The sequence below is a fragment of the Atractosteus spatula genome, chromosome 15, assembly GCF_055471065.1.
Source record: "Atractosteus spatula isolate fAtrSpa1 chromosome 15, fAtrSpa1.hap1, whole genome shotgun sequence".
Classification (NCBI taxonomy): domain Eukaryota; kingdom Metazoa; phylum Chordata; class Actinopteri; order Semionotiformes; family Lepisosteidae; genus Atractosteus; species Atractosteus spatula.
In genome coordinates, this window is record NC_142720.1 from 4,794,459 (window position 1) to 4,812,420 (window position 17,962).

Genomic DNA, 17,962 nt, shown 5'->3' on the forward strand with positions numbered 1-17,962 from the left:
ACTCAGGATTCTTTGAACCATAAGAGAAAAATGCAAGAACAAAATGAGAAGATAAATATTTTTGTTTCTCCAAAATGTAAAGCTTTATATCCTGTACTGTGTCAAACCTTAACCTGATAGTTGCTGCGTTTGCCAGAACCCAAGGAAAAAGTGTTTTTTTTTCTTTGGAGTGTAAATGTTTTTCTTTCCAAAAATTGTACATTTTACCTCACAAACAAAAAACCAACCAAAATGGCTTTTTGCCGAAACACCTTTGGTAAAACACAGTTTAATTTCAGTATAAAAACCAAAGTTTAGTATGACTTTTCTGAGTGACACAGCAGCTGTAGAGGTCAGTCACGTCCTCGTGTGACAGGCGAGATCTTCAGGCGGTGTACTTCTCCTCCCCCTGTCTCTGCGTCTTGTGGTAGCGTGTGTAACTGCTATACAGCTCGTTCAGCACTTCCTTAACACCTGCTTGCAGGGCTGTGTTCAGGAACTTGATGTCCTGCTCGATGCACAAGTCCAGGATCTTGTACACCCCCTCTGTCAGGTGGCTCTTTATCTTGGGGTGCAGCGTCACCTTGGGGAGGAGTCAGAGATCTGAGGTCAGTGTGGGGAAATGTTGCTGCCACACAGCACAAACCACAGTGCCTTCACACTAAGCATGGGCTTCTTTCGCCCTTCTAATGGCACTGGACAACGATCTGGGTTTCGTTCTGCTGTGATAGAGGAGTTGTAAGCTCTTAAAAGGAGAAAAGAGTTGAAATCATTTACTTAAATGCTGGTGTAGGTTACGTCAGGACTATGGCACTGTAGTAAGAATCCCATTATCTCCAGTCAAGCTATAATATAATCCACATGTTCCAAGGATACCTCCAGGTGGGTAAATTAGAAATGAAAACACATGGGCTGTTATTTCTTCCATTTCCCTTCAAGTTATAAAACCGCAAGCTATTCAACTAGCAAGTATGAGATAGTCAAGTCAAGTCCAGTCAGTCCTGACAATTTCAGATATCTTTATTTTTCATATTTATTTTCATACCCACACCTCATTTGCACAGGTCTTGTGGTCTGCAATTCGCTTTAAAATCATTTTCAAGTTCAGATGTGTCGGCCTCAAGAACATACTACGTGTCGAGAGGCCGGCCTACTCAGTCATGTCCGCTCTGGCCCACAGCAGCCATTCTGCACCAGCAGCTCAGGGGGAGAAGCAAAACTCAAAGTGGAATAAACAACAGTGCCTTGGGATCTTCAATAATCAAGCGGTCAGGACCCCAGATTAACCTCACACTAAATGAGGACACCTCCTACAGCATGTGTCCCCAGAGAGGAAGTCCAGTTGGAAGAGCGCCACCTACTGGTCTACACCACCACTTCCCGCTCAAGACTGACCAGGTCCAGCCTTGCCTTGGCTTCTGATCTCAGACCTGGAGCGGGGCTTGCAGGGCTCACCTTTTGCAGCTCGCTGACATACTGAGCAATGATGAAAGAGCAGAGGACGGTGAACTGTTCCGCTACAGTGGCGATGTGCGAGCACATCCTCTCCACCAGCTGTGCGCACTTCAGCAGAAGTTCAAACTCCGCCTCAGAACCTGTGGGGCAACAGGAGAACCGCGGTAAATCCAGCCTCAGTCTCCAAAGACATTTGCTTTTGATTCTCTGCTACATTTTATGCGAGAAGAAAAAGAAAACTCAAATACAGCGCTGGTCCAGTGCATCTTGGAGACTGGGGCGGGGAGTTCTGGGACTGCAAAACAGGTCTTTTGTTGCTTTTCTGCCTTGAAAATAAGCAGATGTGTTTGTTTCCCTTTTTTGGAAAAAAGAAATGCTGGCATGGCAGCATAGCAAAATGGTTTCCTAAATACTTTTTTGATTATGAAGTCTCCAGGATTGGAAATCAACTCAGCCAGGGGAACACAGAACAAAACGCAGCACTGTGAGATTCAAGGAAGCCCAAACACCTTGGCTTCCAATCTCAGGACGTTCATCTCAACTCTCCTGCTAAAAAAACTGAAAAACAAATGAACAAATTCTGTTGGAGGCTAATTGTCATATTCCTAAATCGGTTTATTGTAGTTTATTTGATCTTCATTTCATCTAGAGATAAGGATTCATAAAGTCTGGAACCTTCATTATGTTTCATTTCATTCCAGAACCATTAACTGTATATTGAAAATGACTGAGAAAAAAAAGAACTTTTCCTCAGAAAAGTGGGACATGTTTTAGAGGGATTGGAGGATCAATCGCTTATTTGTTGCGCATTTTGATTTTTGTACTTCTGGTCACAAATTGAAAACAATACAAAGTAATTCAAAAGCTTAACTGAACAACAAGGAGGACTGAATTGCACAACGATACATTTGACATATAAATAAAGACCGAGACAGAGAACAGTGAACTGAAGAGGTCATATACACTAACCCAGCCAAGACAGTAGTGAAAGGAAACTTGTTGTCTGTTGATAGACAAGTATAAAAATGCCTCATCTGCCAAATGCTTTGTGAATTGGAAAATACACCAGTAAATCTTTGTGACACTGAAGCATCTTAATGTCGCATTTCTTTGCATCAAAGGGAAAACTACTATTACATTTACTTAAAAGCACCCTTTCTTCTTTAAAAGAGAATAAAATTCTTTATGGATGTAGCTGACTTAAAAGGTCTCCTCCCTTAGGGTTGAAACGACACAAGCTCATACTATTTCACAGGCAATTCTACATTTCCCGATTGGAATTTTTCTCATTATCCCTGCTTTTTTCCCCTGTTTGGGGAATCATTTGGGATTGATTATCCCTGGCACCGCAGTGCACACCCAGTTCTCTCCAAATGTCCATCCCTAAAGACGAGGAAGAAGAGGCGTCCTGATTGGACAGCTGCCGTGGGGGGCGGGAACAACAGCGGAACTGCAGCTAGGAGCTCCTCCTGGTTTCTGGAGCTCAACCCCAGCTCTGCCCTCTCATTTCACAGCCACAGAGAATCGGCAGGCTCCCCGACGCACCAACCCCGATACTTCTGCTCACTGGACAGAGAAAAAACTCTTCATCTGCATTTCGCTGTGGTCACTTCTGCACACAACCCTGTGGGGCAAGTCTTAGGAATGTACAGTACAAGAATTTGTTCCTTTGTGTGGGACATTCATACTCGACAAGAAAAAAGAACAGAAATGTTGATATTTCTGCATTTGGGCAAAATGGTGTCATGGAGTTTAGCGCTGCCGTCTCACGGTTCTTGGATTCACTTCTGGAGTGGAGTCCTTCTGACTTTTCCACCCACCTTCCTAAGACATGCAGGCTGAGCCATCTGGTGTCTCCTACGTGCTTTTCCACTGTGTAATCCTGGGATACGTTTTGGATTGCCAATGCATACCAAAAATAATTATTGATAATGGACGGATGAATTTTTGCTCTTTCTCCTAAGCATAGATTTCACAAGCCACTCAATAATGAGTTGGTCTGCTTACATTCACTCCTAGAAACAAACAGCACTCTGTTCCTTCCCCTAATGCTACATTCACATACTTAATAAAGAAGCTGCTTGATCCCTGCTTCAGCAAAGTGACCAGTGTGTCCACTACTCATGCCTCATGGAGACAGGTGACCCCACAGGGAAGGGTACTCTACACAGGGTTTTCTCCCCCCAGTCTGGGGGAATCCCAGGGTCAACACTGTTCTTGGCAGGGGACCAGCTGACACTATAACATCAACCTGTAAAACGCCAAATCCAAATCTACACGACGGGTGAATCACAACAGTCCTTGTTTTTCATTGATACTTTTAAATCATCACTGTCCACCCAATCTCCTGCTGTTCATGAACTCGATGACAAGGCTATGACCCCACGTGTGTGGAAAGGCACGCCCAGCTGTGAGAGCCCACTTGTGACATGCTGCACACTCCACAGGGCCCGGCAGGAGACTTACTGCCCACAGGAGGAGCCGTGTGTCTCTCAGTGACATCACTCCAGATAGCCCAGGAGTCACTGCTGCACACAGTCAGCAGAGATTGGAGGCAATCAGCCAGCTGTGTGCTGGAGCATGGGGGATCCCCTGCTTGAGCCAGCGAGCCTCACAGTTCCGCCCGCAACCCCTCTAACGAGCCCTACCCTTCTCGTCCTCAGCTTTCTGCCGGCCCTCGTGCATGATGGAGGCGATCAGGCGGAAGAAACAGTTCAGGAAGCAAGGGGTCGCCTTCAGCACCACCTGGGCAGGATTCACAAAAAGAAAGAAACAGCAGTAGAGCAGCAGGACAATTCTGCATCCAGGCCTTTTTTTCCCCCCAACAAACATTAACGCCTGGGTATATCTTAGAGCAATAGAAAAATAACTAAACCAAACACTAAGTCTGCAAGAAACTAGGTTTCGAATGAATTAACAGCTCCAGGTGCTATGTAGATACTTCCTTGCATCCCACAACTGTCTATATGAGGAAAACCTTCCGTCGTAAATTCATCTCAACTTCAATTCTGAATCTTAATGTGAATGGGGAGAAAAACAGCTCAACTGATCTGGCCTTGTTGGTAGAGCATGAGACTCTGTTCTCAGGGTAGTGGGTTCGTGTCCCACGTCGGGTGCCAGGTCCTCCATGTTGGAGGTACAAGGCACAAGGCTAACAACCCTGTCCCGTAAAAAACTAATGTTACAGTAATGGCAACAGGATGTTGCTGCCCCGACATGCTGGAAGGCATGACGGGCAAACATCCATCCATAATCTTGTACTCTACAACCAGGTACATTCCTGTCTAACCCTAGATTACCAATAGCTGAACTCTGTTGGGATGTCCCATGAGATGTTCTGTGACTTGTGGAAGGGTTTACCTAACAGATCCATTAATGGTTTCCATCTAACATCAAAATTGCAGACCACCCATCTGGGATATTATCTCATCCCAAGGAAAAAAAACTAGTGCATACTCAGCCAATTACAGTATTTTAAAAATGGGCTGCTGCACCACTTTTTTGACAGGTCTGATTCATTACTATTTAAAATTCAAGTGAAGAGCCAAACATAGGAATAGTGACAACACAGAATTTAACGGTGTAAGACTTTAGCTTTAAATTGCTTCCTTTTTTAGTGCTTTTTAATTGGAACAGGATTAAAAGCCTCATTATTTCTAATTACGCTTCATTAATTTTTAGAATCCATGGCACATGCAGTTTAATATCTGTGTTTCTCTCTATCATCTACAGTGGGTGCATGAACACTCTTTGAAGCCATAGTTTTTCTCTGAGAGAACCAGGAAGACTAATGACAACAGGCTTTGATATGATTTATTACTGATTCGTCTTAGTTTCATACAGATGTTTACATCTGTTTGAAGTTAGAGACGTGGCCTTCAATGTGTTGCTTTGCAAAGGCTGCTGATTATATTCAGTACTCCATTTTTTCCACTAACACAAGCTTTTACTATAGTACTGATTTTGGTGTCTTTCTCATGTAATACATGTTACAAAGTGTTTTGACATACATATACATAACAACCATACTATAGTTTACGGGTTACAAAATGATACTTTATAAATGGATAATAAGCCAGCTGTTACATTTATAAATGATTATAAATGGAATATGATACCTTCTGTTAATATACCAAACCAGGGGCTAGGTTAAGGGATTCACGCTATGATCCGAATTAGGATTTGTTTTGAAAATGTAACTGGTCCACAGCATTGGTGGTTATTATCACATTTGTCACATTACTGATGCTGCAATAATATATCCAGTTTGTAAAATATTCAGATATGACATTTGCAACATTTTATGTAAGATGATATCCAAATAGCTATACATAACTATGTATCGCTAACATATCTTCTAACAGGGCCAATTAAGGCACACGTGTACTGTATGATTAAAAGCTAAAATACACAGGAACAATGGATATTCTAGCCTGATCAGAAATGATACTACAAAATAGATGGGATAAAAATGTATCAAGAACTTATGTAAGACTTTGTTGCTTGAAGCTGATCACAGAATCCCAGTATTGATCTGCACCTTGTTCCTTGAAGAATCTCTAAGAATCAACTTGAAAACTATGGCTGTTGTTATTTTCAGACAGTCTTTGTATAAAGAAACACCTTCTGTTGTCCTTCATACATGCACGACCTGTTAATGTCTACTTGTGGCTGGAAGGTTGCCGGTTCAAATCCCGCAGCCGGCAGAGGAATCCTACTCCGTTGGGCTCCTGAGCAAGGCCCTTAACCCCAGCTGCTCCAGGGGCGCCATATAAATGGCTGACCCTGCACTCTGACCCCAAGCTTCTCTCCCTGTCTGTGTGTCTCATGGAGAGCAAGCTGGGGCATGCAAAAAAAGACAAATTCCTAATACAAGAAATGGTATATGGCTAATAAAGGGATCTTATATCTCTTATTTTTAGAGGAAGCAAGCAAAGTCAAGTCCCAGAAGGGAAAAGGTGCCCGGACACAGAGGAGAAAATTCTCACCTGGGGGTGACACTGTATAACAGTGAAGAGAACCTCATGAACGGCCAGGAACACAGCGTAGTAGTCTTCCACCGTGAGGTGGTCAAGCGGCACGGACTGCAGGGCACCGAACACAACCGTCACGTGATGGGGGTTGGTGATGAGCCCCTCCCCTTGGCGAAGCAGAGCTCTGACTGCCTCCAGGGCAGGCACAGCCAGCCCAGGGGTGAGTGCCACCTCTTTACTGGCCTCCTTCAGTACAGACTGAGAACCAGGGAAGACAGAAAAACAACTGAGCAGCGCAGTGAGAGCAAACTTCAGCAGCATTCTTTGTGGAAGAGGAGCATCAGAACATAAGAGAGGTGATGAATGAGAGGAGGCCAGACGGTCTATCTCTCCAGATCTCATCCAGGTGTTTCCTGAAGGAGGCCAGGGTATTGGCTTTAACTGCATGGGCAGCTTAATCCATATATCCACAATCCCTTGGGTAAACAAATGCCTCCTATTCTCTGGCTTAAATATGCAACCAGGCATCTCCACTTGTGTCCTCTGGTTCATGTTTCACCGCTCATTCTGAAGAAGTCCTCTGGGTTGACTTTGTTAGTCCCTTTGAGGATTCTGAGTACTTGAATCAGAACCCCTCGTAGTCTTCTCTGTTCAAGACTAAAAAGGTTTAGTTCCTTTAGCCTGTCAGTGGAGGATAATTTCCCTTAAACCCTGGAATGTATGGAGCTGTAAGAGAGCAGCACTGTTGAGAATGCAACCCAAACTGGCAGGGCTCAACATCAACAGCTCTTCATAGACCAAAGGGACCTCATGGAAGTCAGGGGCAAAGCAGAGAGAGAGCTGGAACGCAATTAGGTTTTGTTGACGACAGATAAGGTGTTTCTAATTTCAGAGCTCTTTCTATTCTAGCCTCAAGGCCCTCATTTGCAAAGAAAACATGTTGCTTTGCAACGTTTATACAACAGTGAAACGGATCCAAAGTAAACACACGAAGGGGTAGAAAACATATCCAAAAAGAGTGTGCGAGGGAATAGCAGATGCTGCTTTTAAAATTGAAAGCATTTTTTGCACACAAACGCCACGACTTCAAACCCTGTCGGTACGCCCCCCAAATCAGGAACAAATGATTCAAGGTAGGCCTGGAGGAATCTGTGCGCTCAGAAGGTACAATGTTCCCGCTAACAAAGCGTTCTGAATTAGATATTATTTTGAGAGGTAGACTTTGTTCAAAGTGGTGAATGCTGTAATTCTTTCTTCCCATAAAAAAACAATGAATGTCTTAAGAGAAAACAACTGAAAAGAACTGTTATTCCCTCCAGGGTGTCTGAAGAACCACAATGACAGCAGCACTGGTAGTATGGAAGACGGGCTACAAGGCACAAGCTGAAATACAACACTAAAACACTAAAATACGACCTGCTGTAATAAACATGTCCCTCAAGTGCTTTCATGTCTTTTCCAGAGGAAAGCCATCAAAACCACTGACATAGGTTCCTTCTTTAAAACAGACATGGTCTGTCTTTGACCCAACAAAAGACTTCCTTTGTTTTTAAACAAAAGCTTTCTCTGGAAAGCACATTTAAACAACCTGAAAATACCCAAAGCAAAATATGCCTTGACAAAAGTTGGTCATAGACTACATTTGCATACACAGTACTACATCCAGAACTTTTTTTTCTAAGCAAAGGTTTACAATGTTTTTTTATCCCGGAATAAATTTTAGTTAAATTGCCCAGACTGTGTTTAACTGACAAATGCTTTCATTTTACTGTTGAAAAAAATTCCATCCAACAAGTGCAAATTTACAAGCGGGCCTACAGAACAGTATACAAAGTCTCCTGAAGAAATTTCAACATCACCAAGATAACAGGTGACAAAACCCAAAGCAATCTCTGAAATATCCCACTCAATGCTTTTCTGTTAAATCTTCTTTCAATCAAGTGGCTGTAGAAATGCATTTATATCAAAAGCATCTCTCACTGCTGGTTAGGGTTCCAACAGTCAAAAGCAAAATTATTTACTTGCAGTTTTTACATCACTCATACCCTTGCCCAGTGTGAAGAGCAGCACAAATTAACACTCTGGTACTCTGGTCTATTAATACTTAATAATAAGCATGCACCGCTTGCCCAAAGAAACTCATACGCTTCATCGCAGCCCTCTCAGTCCTTTCAGTAGCACAGACACTTTTTTGCTGACAATAGCAACCCAAACTTTCCCCCTCCGTTTCAGAGAAGCTCAAACTGAAGAACCAGGTTGGCGCAGTGTGAGAGCGAAACGTTCACCTGTCACTTTTGGGGTCTCTCTGTCCACCTCTGCGACACGTGTGTTTGCCACTTTGGCCTGCGGGAGAGGGCACAATCACTAGCATGGACCGGAGGTGGACAGCGTGGACCACGGTCTGAAGACATGGGTGCTCGGGGCTTCAACAGAGCAGGACAGCAGCTCTGGTGATTTATACAAAACACAGCTCTGTCTGACTGCAGTTCCTGGAGCTGCCTGCACTCCACAATCCTAGACACACGGGCAGGCAGGCGGTTTGGGTTCAGCGCAGTATTACTCACTAGGTCGGAGGTGCAATCAGGCCCCCTTCTTTGTAAAAGGCTTGGGGGTTTGCCATAACACAGTCGTGCATCCAGAGGCTTCATATTGTATTTTATGCACTGCTTCACACTTCAAACACGCAAAATGTGTGGAGTTACGAGCTATTTATAGGGAGATGATTCACCACTGGCTCTTCCGTCATGAAAGTAGTTTTCAAATTCAAAATAAGCAAGAGGCAGTTTGAGTTCTGAGCTGAAACACAAAATTAACACTGATGATGGTGATTACGATCATCGATGTAAGTCAGTATAAGAGATACTACTTGGACCATACCTGCTGTTCGGCTGAAGATATTAAGTAGCAAGGACAAATGACCAACAAAATACTGACCACTAGGGTACTGATGAGCTGGGGAGCCAGGAACCAGAAGACCTTAGCACAATCTTCCTCCATAGGGCAGCTCACGAGTAATTTGGTTAACATCACTGATGAAAAGACTTCCTGAAAAAGACACAGCAAGCTTCAGTAAGTGGTTTGCAGACGCTGGCCTCCAAAGGTTTTAAGAAGGAATTTCAGGAATCTAAAAACCCCTACTGCACTTCTTCAACATCATAATTTTAATTTACAGGTACTTCAAAGGGATTTACTGCACATGTACAAAAGATTGGACTGTTCTGAAGTGCTATACAATATACACATGGAAAAAAGGGTGTTGGGTGGTGGCTCCTGATATTACAGATGGATTTTTAAACTCGATAACAACCTATTTTAATCACAGTTATATTAAATGCAACATCAATTTCTGTGAAAGCAAAGACAGGGTTTACCTAAAAATGCACACATTTTTAAAAGTTACTTCTCAGTCTTAGATGAACCTGGCAGGAATGACTCTAAGTAATATTATTAAAAGCCTTTTACAATTAAGGGTGTAATAGTACTCATAAATCACACTGTGACACATTCTGTGATATAGCGCTGGCAATACAATATGCATTTCAGCAGGGTCACTGCATGGCAAATCAGGGCACCTCAAGCACAGCACCGTCTCAGATTTTAATGAAACTTATTTCCTACGGTATGTTTTAATAGAAAACATCAAATCTGAACATTGCAACTCCACTGAACCAGCTGTCAGGAAATTAGTCTGTTTTAGGCTCTGAGCCGATGATCTGACATTCAGTTCTCTGCACCTCAAAAATGGTTTGTGATATTGACACGGCTTTAATTAATGTAAGTAAGCAAGAATAATTTATTCTATTTAACACTTCCACAGTGATTATACTTTAAAATAATGGCCTTGAGCTTAGACCTGGATCTCTAAGAAGCTCTGAATATCTTGTTGAAATTGAAATCGTACATGTACGGCACAAAATCGTACAAAATATGAGAATATGAGAAAATATGAGAAACATATGAGAAATGTACAAAAGAGAAAATGTGTTAAATCAATTTTGGAATGAAAGCCTCATTCAGATCAAACGTTCCTTAACAGTTTATCTTACCTACATAACCATTCTTTGCATGAGTCAAAAATATTAGTTTAATGAAATATTTGTATTATACAGGGTCCTGCCATGTTAAAAAGGAACAGCTTTAGTATCTACAACAGCTGTGACAAAACACCCAGCACAAAAAGGCAGAGCCACCAACACGTCAGTATCTGGCATCGTGACCTTTTGAATAAGACAGATCCGTATACAACCAGGAAGCAGGCACGCTCCCAGATGAACCGGGCTGCGTAGAGGGAGAACAGGGTAAGAGAATATTCCGGGAAGATGCCGGGCGCTGCAGTAGACAACGTCGACCGCGACTCACCCCAGTGCGGCCACTCCGAAGCCATGAAGCCCCCATTCCGTCTCTCAGCGCAAGCAGGGTGCAGCAGAACTGCTCCTGGGTGCTGCTGGACACCAGCTGCTCCAGAAGCTCCTGCAGGGGGGTTTCTAGTTTCCTGACCTCAGCCAGTGAAAGCCAGGGAGCTAAACAACAGTGAAAGACGATGTCATATCCATTCAATCCCATTCTAGAGAGGGACTGGCTAAGTCAGTTACTGCACGATGACTATTATATGACATAACATTTATAGAATACAAGATTTATTTTAATGTTAACCTTTATAGTGAACAGGTATTGCAATGTAATAATTGGGGCCAGTAATTACACAACTTAGTGCACTGATGCAGAATCACATGTTTCACACTGAATGTGCATGGAAGCTGTTAATAACACTTCTGCATATGCTACATTATCAGAAAACTGGTGAACAATTCACAGGCGTGCTCATTACCATGTTATCGAGATAATCCAGTCCTCCTGGATCACACCACAGAGGTGAAGCATTAGTAAGACTTCTTTCTTGGATTAACATAATCTTGAGCCATTTCAAATGCTTTCTAAAGCAGCTTCTTTTGCCAAACTGACTGTCACCAAGGCACAAAGCAGTTTAATTTTTGATTCTTCAAATTCAGCATCTTTTTGTGATCGCATAGATAAACATGCCATGCTTAATATTTTGACAAATGTAAATAATTATTTTCCCCATCATTGTTAAAGGCCTCTCTTTAGAGGAGGGATGAGGAACTCCAATCCTCAAGGTCACGTAGCATCCTGCAGTTTTCATTCCATCTCAGATATCAATATTCTTTCTGTTTTAGCTTGTACTCAGGAAGCCTGCAGCTTGCAGGACTGGAGTTGCCTATCCCTGCTTTACAGCTCCGGGTTAGGGTCATTACCTGTGAGCAGGTTTTTTAAGTTTTGCACAGTGGACATGTAAAAGCTGTCTAGTCCTGGCTCCTTGGTTCTCTCTGCTGCTGGACAGAAGGCTTTGAGGAACTGGAGTGCTGAGTTGAGGAAGTCGAGGGGCCTGGGAGAGGAAGACAGCTCCCGCAGGATCTGCTGGGCGAAGCCCCAGTAAAGTTCGGAATAGCGCAGACACTGCCTCTCCTGGCACTCTCCCTCTGGGGACTCTGACGAGCCACGGGCCAGCTCCGCCTCCAGGAGGACCGTCACCACGGCGACGGAGAAGGACTGCCCCAGCATGCTGCAGGACTGGCTCTTCAGGCAGGTCTGGATCACAGGTCCCAGAGTGTCCGTCACCCTCTCCAGAAGGCCTGACAGGGTTTCTTCCAGTGGCTTGCTCTTGTCAAGATGTGAAATCATGACCTTGCACAGAGTGGCCAGGGACGCCAACAGAAGTTGGACACAGCCAGGCCTGTGAGCTCCCACCTGCTGTTTGGACAAAATAGTGGTTGCCACGTCACCGCTGACGACAACAGACACAAACTTTTCCAGATTAAGACGGACACTCTTCCTTCTCTCTATTATTACCTCAATGAAGCACTGAAGGAAGTTCTGAATTATGTGAAGGAAGGCCACCCAGGCCGAATTCTCCACAGCTCCAAACAAGTCCTTCTTGCTCAATGAAAACAGGAAGACCATCACTGCTTCTAAAAAGTCACTGCCATGCACCACTCTTAGGATAGACCCCATATTTCTTCCAGACTGCAAAGAGGCCAGGAGAAGATAGACTTCCTGCAGCAACCCTACAGTTTTTGCACTCTCAGTGTCACACCTGGCGTAGATGTTCGTAGCCATGAAGAACAAAAGTAGAGCAAACTCTGTGTGGACTTCAGGAGACAGACCATCAGGGTTCAGGGTTCTGGCAACTTGAAGCAATTCCAGAAGGCTTTCTAGCTGTGATTCCGACAAAACGATCGGGTCACAAGTCTTGGAGGAGCGCAGGATCTCTTGGGCTGCAGTCTCTAGTCTTGTCCAAACAGCAGCAGGATCACGATTGTGGCTGATCGCTTCTGAGATAGTACCTCCTTTCTCATCTCCTGCCACAGAACTGTCCATTGTAGCTAACTGCTGGAGGCCTTCATTCTGGGGACCTTGTTCAGAAGCACAGAGGATTCTGATGATCTTTCGGGACACGCACCTGACAAAAGCTGAATACACAGATGGTAACTCAACAAGTATCATGCTGTTAAGCAAGTGCTTGGAAATGAGAGAAACGGAGAGCCAGGTTCCTTGTTCTTCTTCTCCACCTGACTCATCCCTGTGAAGGACAGAGCTCAGAAGAGCATTAGCTAGGTGAGAAAGATCTTCATCCGAAAGGTATGGAGTAATCAAAGCTAAGTTTGAAGTAACAAGAAACCAATGAGCCGCAGGATATGTGTTGCCATCTACACTGCTGATCTGACCATCCCACAGCTCTGAGTCCAGCTGGGTTAGGGAGCTGTTCCCTGAACGCAAAATAAACTCAGCAGACTTACAAAGCGAGTCCTGGATGTGGGGATCCGGTGCAAGATCCATCCTCAGGGAAAGTTTTTTAATTTTCTGGAGAGCCAGGAGCTCCAGCAGCAGCTGACTGACAGGACTACACTGATGATCCTTTGGTGCAAGCACGTTCCAGCCCTCTGTTGACGTACCAGGTAGAAGGGCTGTGCCCTCGTCCGTGACAAGGCTGTCGGATGGGTCAGCTAGGGAGACATACTTGCTACAGTGAATCTGACAGAGGGCGTCCACCTCCACCCAGGTGTAACTGAGAAGCAGAGCAGCTTCCCTCACCTTTTCAATCCACGGAGCTCCTGGCAAGTGCTCCTGGAGAAGCCGAATCAAAGGTCTTAAAATCCCAAGCATTTCACCCAGAAGACTTTGTGAGCGCTTCACAATGGGAGCTGGAGTACTATTATCCAGGCACTTTACATTGAAGAGCACGAAATGCAGAACCAAGCTCAGTGAGAACAGTTTCAAGGCCATGTCATCCTTCCCCTGCAGGTCGGGGAGCAGGTAAGTGTGGCACTTCTCAAGAATCATGCTACAGATCTCCAAGCTCTGGCCAGGAGGAACGTCCAAGAGACACTTGCTAAGGTTCCCACAGACGCCAGCAGACAAGACTGGCTGCCTCAGATCATCAGCAGCTGGGCGGCAGATTATGTCCAGGACCTCATCAAAGAGCCTGGGAAGCTGACGCAGTTTCGCATAGATCTGAAGCAAATCACCAAGCAAAGCTTCTCGGGCTTTTTGTACGCGTGGCTCACTGCAGTCAGCGTCGATCCAGGCTGAGGACACAAGTTCATCTAGATCGGGCTCCACTATCAAGTGGTTGAGCAACAGGAGAGCCTTCAGGCACCTGTACCAGGCTGGAATTGTGGGCTGCACATTGTGAAACAAAAACTGGGCCACTTTTCTGTAGAACAGAAACTGTGCCTCACCATGGTGGATTCGGTCCGCAGCTACGTTATACAGGTCTGCACTCAAGCTCAAATTCAGGAGGTTCTCCAAAGAAAGCAAAGCAACATTCCAGTTCCCAGCACTGGACAGCTCCTCCACTGACCTTTCTTCAAAAAGGCCCAAAGCAGCAACAAAGCGTGCAAGCAAGTGGAAGCCGACCAGCTGGTTCTGTCCTCCTTTGCAGAAGGCATCCAAGGAAAACTTAAAGAGCAAAGGAAGTGAATTCGCTCGAACGGTAAAACCCACAGAGGGATCACAAAATCCAGCATCGCCGAGCTTTTCGAGTATCATGCGAACCGGGGACAGCAGGCCCTTCGAGACGGCTGCCTTCTTGGCTCCGGCCGCTTCCTTTCCTCGAAGAAGTTCCTCCGAGTACGACGGGAGGTGATCCGGCAGGAAAAGAGCAGACTGCAGCACTGCTTCCAGTCTGCCGCGGGTGTCCCTGCCCAGGTGCTGCCGGACGGCGACGCCGTCCTCGGCCGTCCCCGTCCTGGACATCAGGAGGTGCCTCAGGAAGAGGAAGGGTGGGAGGAGGTGGCTCGTGACCTGGGCAAACACGCGGTTCGCGTTGCCCTGCTGCTTCTGCACCACCAGGTAGCTGCTCAAGGCCACGAGCAGAACTTCAAAGACCCGAGGTCTCAGTGGCTCCTCAGATGCCCGTGACTGCAGCAGGGAACAGGCGAGCGCACAGAGACGACTGAGCAGCTCGATCATCAGCTCGTATTTGGCGGTGTAAGTGACTGACAGCGCAGCGGAAGACAGAATGCCCTGGCAGCAGCTCAGCACCGGGGAGACATTCAAAGGTGACGTCAACCCTGCAGATTCCGAAATCCTCTCGTTTATGACCTGCAACGAGTACAAAGGACACAAGGTGCTCTGTGAACCAAACAACTGGCCTCGTGCATTTTTGGTAGAGCAATTCTGATACACATTTTAAACATCTGTCCTATGTTATATTCATAGACACCGAGCTCTGTTTTATTAATAAAAGTGGCATTCAGAGGCAGATCATTGTCATCAGGCATAATTAAGCTTCTCAGAGATGACAGCCATTAGGAGCTGTGCAAAGATCTGGCACTTACTGGTTTATGGATTACTGGCCTACGCAACATTACAAATTCATTATTTGTCTGAATAGCTTTATATAAAGCTTCCACTGCCTACTGGGCAAGATATTTCACACCAGAAAAAAAATAGTTGGAGTGATCCACTTACCTGCGCCATCGCAAAACGTAAGCTGATGGTTTTGCCTTTGTTGAGCAGACTCTGAAGCTTCTTGCTGTGCAGAATGTCATCCAGGTAGGCCCACAAACCATCCACTAAGTGTTGCTGCAATTCAAACTTCTTGCCATAATAGCCAATCAAAGCATGGCTCACCCAATCAAGTAATACCTAACAATCAATGAAGAAAAAGTAGATTAACATTAGAGGGGAGCTGCGCCGCTATTTTTATATTTTGGGGTTAGGAAGAATCAGAATTGATGAGTGCATTTCAAACCACAGTACATGTAAAATGTACACAGTAATTTGTAAAACCTCCGATTCACATCACAAAATAGACTATATTTCCAGGTATGCGCAGTGGCATATTTTGAAATTCAGAATGAACCAATAAAACAGGTGAAGTGACCCTATTACACTCTAAACAAGCAGTGTTTACAGCTCTTATAATCCAAAACAAATAATGCTCTTGATTTTGAGATGCTTTTGCAGCCTAATACTACTTACGTGCTAACTCTGCTTGCAGGTCACACTGGAACATTCCTGTGATGAAATGTCTGCTGCACAACCTGTACTTATTCACTCCTCATCACAGTACATTAGTCATTACAGTGACTAGTGAGCAGGAAGAGGTACCTCACGTCACAATTTTCACAAACTCTCTCTCTCGCCTGTGGTAAGACCAGCGGTTTGCGACAACATGGGAACTATACAGTACTTTCCCAAAGTCCACAATTTTGTGCTAAATTCAAAACTATTAACTACTTTTTTCAGCTCTTTTATGCTTGGACAGATTTAACATTTATCTCATGTTGAGTGGTGGAGCGGTGACTCTGTGGCTCAGGATCTGCGCCTGTGGCTGGAAGGTTCCCGGTTCAAATCCCGCGGCCGGCAAAGGAATCCTACTCCGATGGGCCCCTGAGCAAGGCCCTAAACACCAACTGCTCCAGGGACACTGTACAATGGCTGACCCTGCGCTCTGAGCCCAAGCTTCTCTCCCTGTCTGTGTGTACCGTGTATGTCCAGAGAGATCAGTGCGATTAACAATTCCAATGTACATGTACATATAGCAATAAACGCCTCTACTACTCTGCTCCTGCAGCTGACACAGCTGGTCCCTATAACCATTAATGCTGTGACTCTCCAGTGTGACCACAGACCTCGAGTGCAGTACAAGAGAGACGCTGTTGGGACTAGCTCACTGTGAGTGCGCCCGGGGAGACCTTGCCTGTTCTTTGTTGGGTAGGAAGCACTGTGGGGAGACCCAGGCGAAGCGGGCTAACTTCAGCTTGTCCTCCCAGGGGGTCCGGGGGCTTCTCAGCTTCAGGTGAACACCAGAGTAGATCGCAGCCATGGCGACGACCCCGAGCCGGGACAGGAAACCTTCGGCAACACTGGACACTACAGCACAACCGACCCCTTGTGAGAGAAGGGGCAAGAAGCATGGCATACTCAAGATCTCTTCCCAAAGGCCTGACGCCTCACTTTTCAAATAATATATCAGAAGTTACAATAAATTAAATGTCTGTACAGCTTATCCTGACTCTCTATTTTTCACAGTTCCTCATTCTATTTTCCTGCGGTGATATCGATCCTACAATGATGAAAGCATCTATTAGTCTTGGAGATTGTTGCACTGTAAGCATCTATAAATATTTTAATTAGTATTAATAGTATTGCTAGGAAAATCGAGGCAGGACTGTACTTTGAAATACCGGCAATTATTGAACTAAAGAATTCATTTCTATATTATGTCACTAGGGGGAGAAGAAGACACATCATTTGTCACGTTTTGCTGATCGGGTTTATTCATCTTATAAAAGTACATTAATTGTCCAATGATGTTGTCTGGGTTCAACAAATAAAAATGAATTTTAATTATTTTATCACAAACGTCATACCGTTTCACTAAAGGCGCTGCTGTTTTTCACATGGTCCTATTTCGCTCCCTTCTCCAGTGGTCATTCGTCTCCAGGAACAGACTCCGAGTACCAGATCTGATGAAGGACAGTGAGAATTTCAGCCGAGAACCGCTGGTCGTTACAGAATAAGGACCTAACTGATTTCCGTGGGCACTTACTATCATCTTTCATGTCACTGCAATACTGAAAGGCTGACGTTATATTGACAGGATTGGATATTGAGCGCCAACAAATTTCCAAGTGCAATTCTTGAACAGTTCATAAGTCAAAAAGAAGTAAAGGTTTAAAACAGTTTTTCATCGGTAATAAAACAATATGCAGACCTTATTACACATTCATAACTATAAACTAGTATAATAAATAAGAATACTTTCAGTAGATACCAATTACCTGTGTATAAATATATGACCATTTAATGTATTTTTACACATACAACAGAAACTGTATTTACAGATCGTCAAAACACAGCAATCTAACAATTCGAAAGAACGATTGACATTTCATCTATAAACAGTGCGTTTAAAAACAAAATAAATGTTAAAACTTATACATAAAAGACATTTTTTTTCGTACTCAGTTGCTGATTGCCTTCGCACGTGTTATACCAGTCTGTTGCTTGAAAATTGACCTTTCACA

The 17,962-nt window shown here is 44.4% G+C and overlaps 1 protein-coding gene across 1 annotated transcript; it reads right to left on the reverse strand.

Moving 5' to 3' along the window:
- Positions 1-232: 232 nt before the first annotated feature.
- urb2 (URB2 ribosome biogenesis homolog) lies at positions 233-17,949 on the reverse strand. The gene is made up of 11 exons (XM_088933556.1): positions 17,900-17,949; positions 17,306-17,401; positions 16,633-16,823; positions 15,399-15,575; positions 11,681-15,029; positions 10,767-10,927; positions 9,342-9,452; positions 6,423-6,665; positions 4,083-4,179; positions 1,435-1,574; positions 233-562 (listed from the first exon to the last, which is right to left on the reverse strand). The coding sequence occupies exons 3-11, from the start codon at positions 16,756-16,758 to the stop codon at positions 365-367; spliced, it is 4,602 nt and encodes a 1,533-aa protein (XP_088789682.1). The 5' UTR covers positions 16,759-16,823; positions 17,306-17,401; positions 17,900-17,949; the 3' UTR covers positions 233-364.
- Positions 17,950-17,962: the final 13 nt, after the last annotated feature.

Excerpts from the sequence above, each read along its gene's own strand:
- urb2 (XM_088933556.1), bottom strand. The coding sequence starts at position 16,758 with ATGGCTGCGATCTACTCTGGTGTTCACCTGAAGCTGAGAAGCCCCCGG. Across the intron at positions 10,928-11,680 it reads CTTAAAAAACCTGCTCACAG|CTCCCTGGCTTTCACTGGCT; the intron begins GTAATGACCCTA and ends ACTGTTGTTTAG. Across the intron at positions 6,666-9,341 it reads AGCTCATCAGTACCCTAGTG|TCTGTACTGAAGGAGGCCAG; the intron begins GTCAGTATTTTG and ends CCTGGTTCTCAG.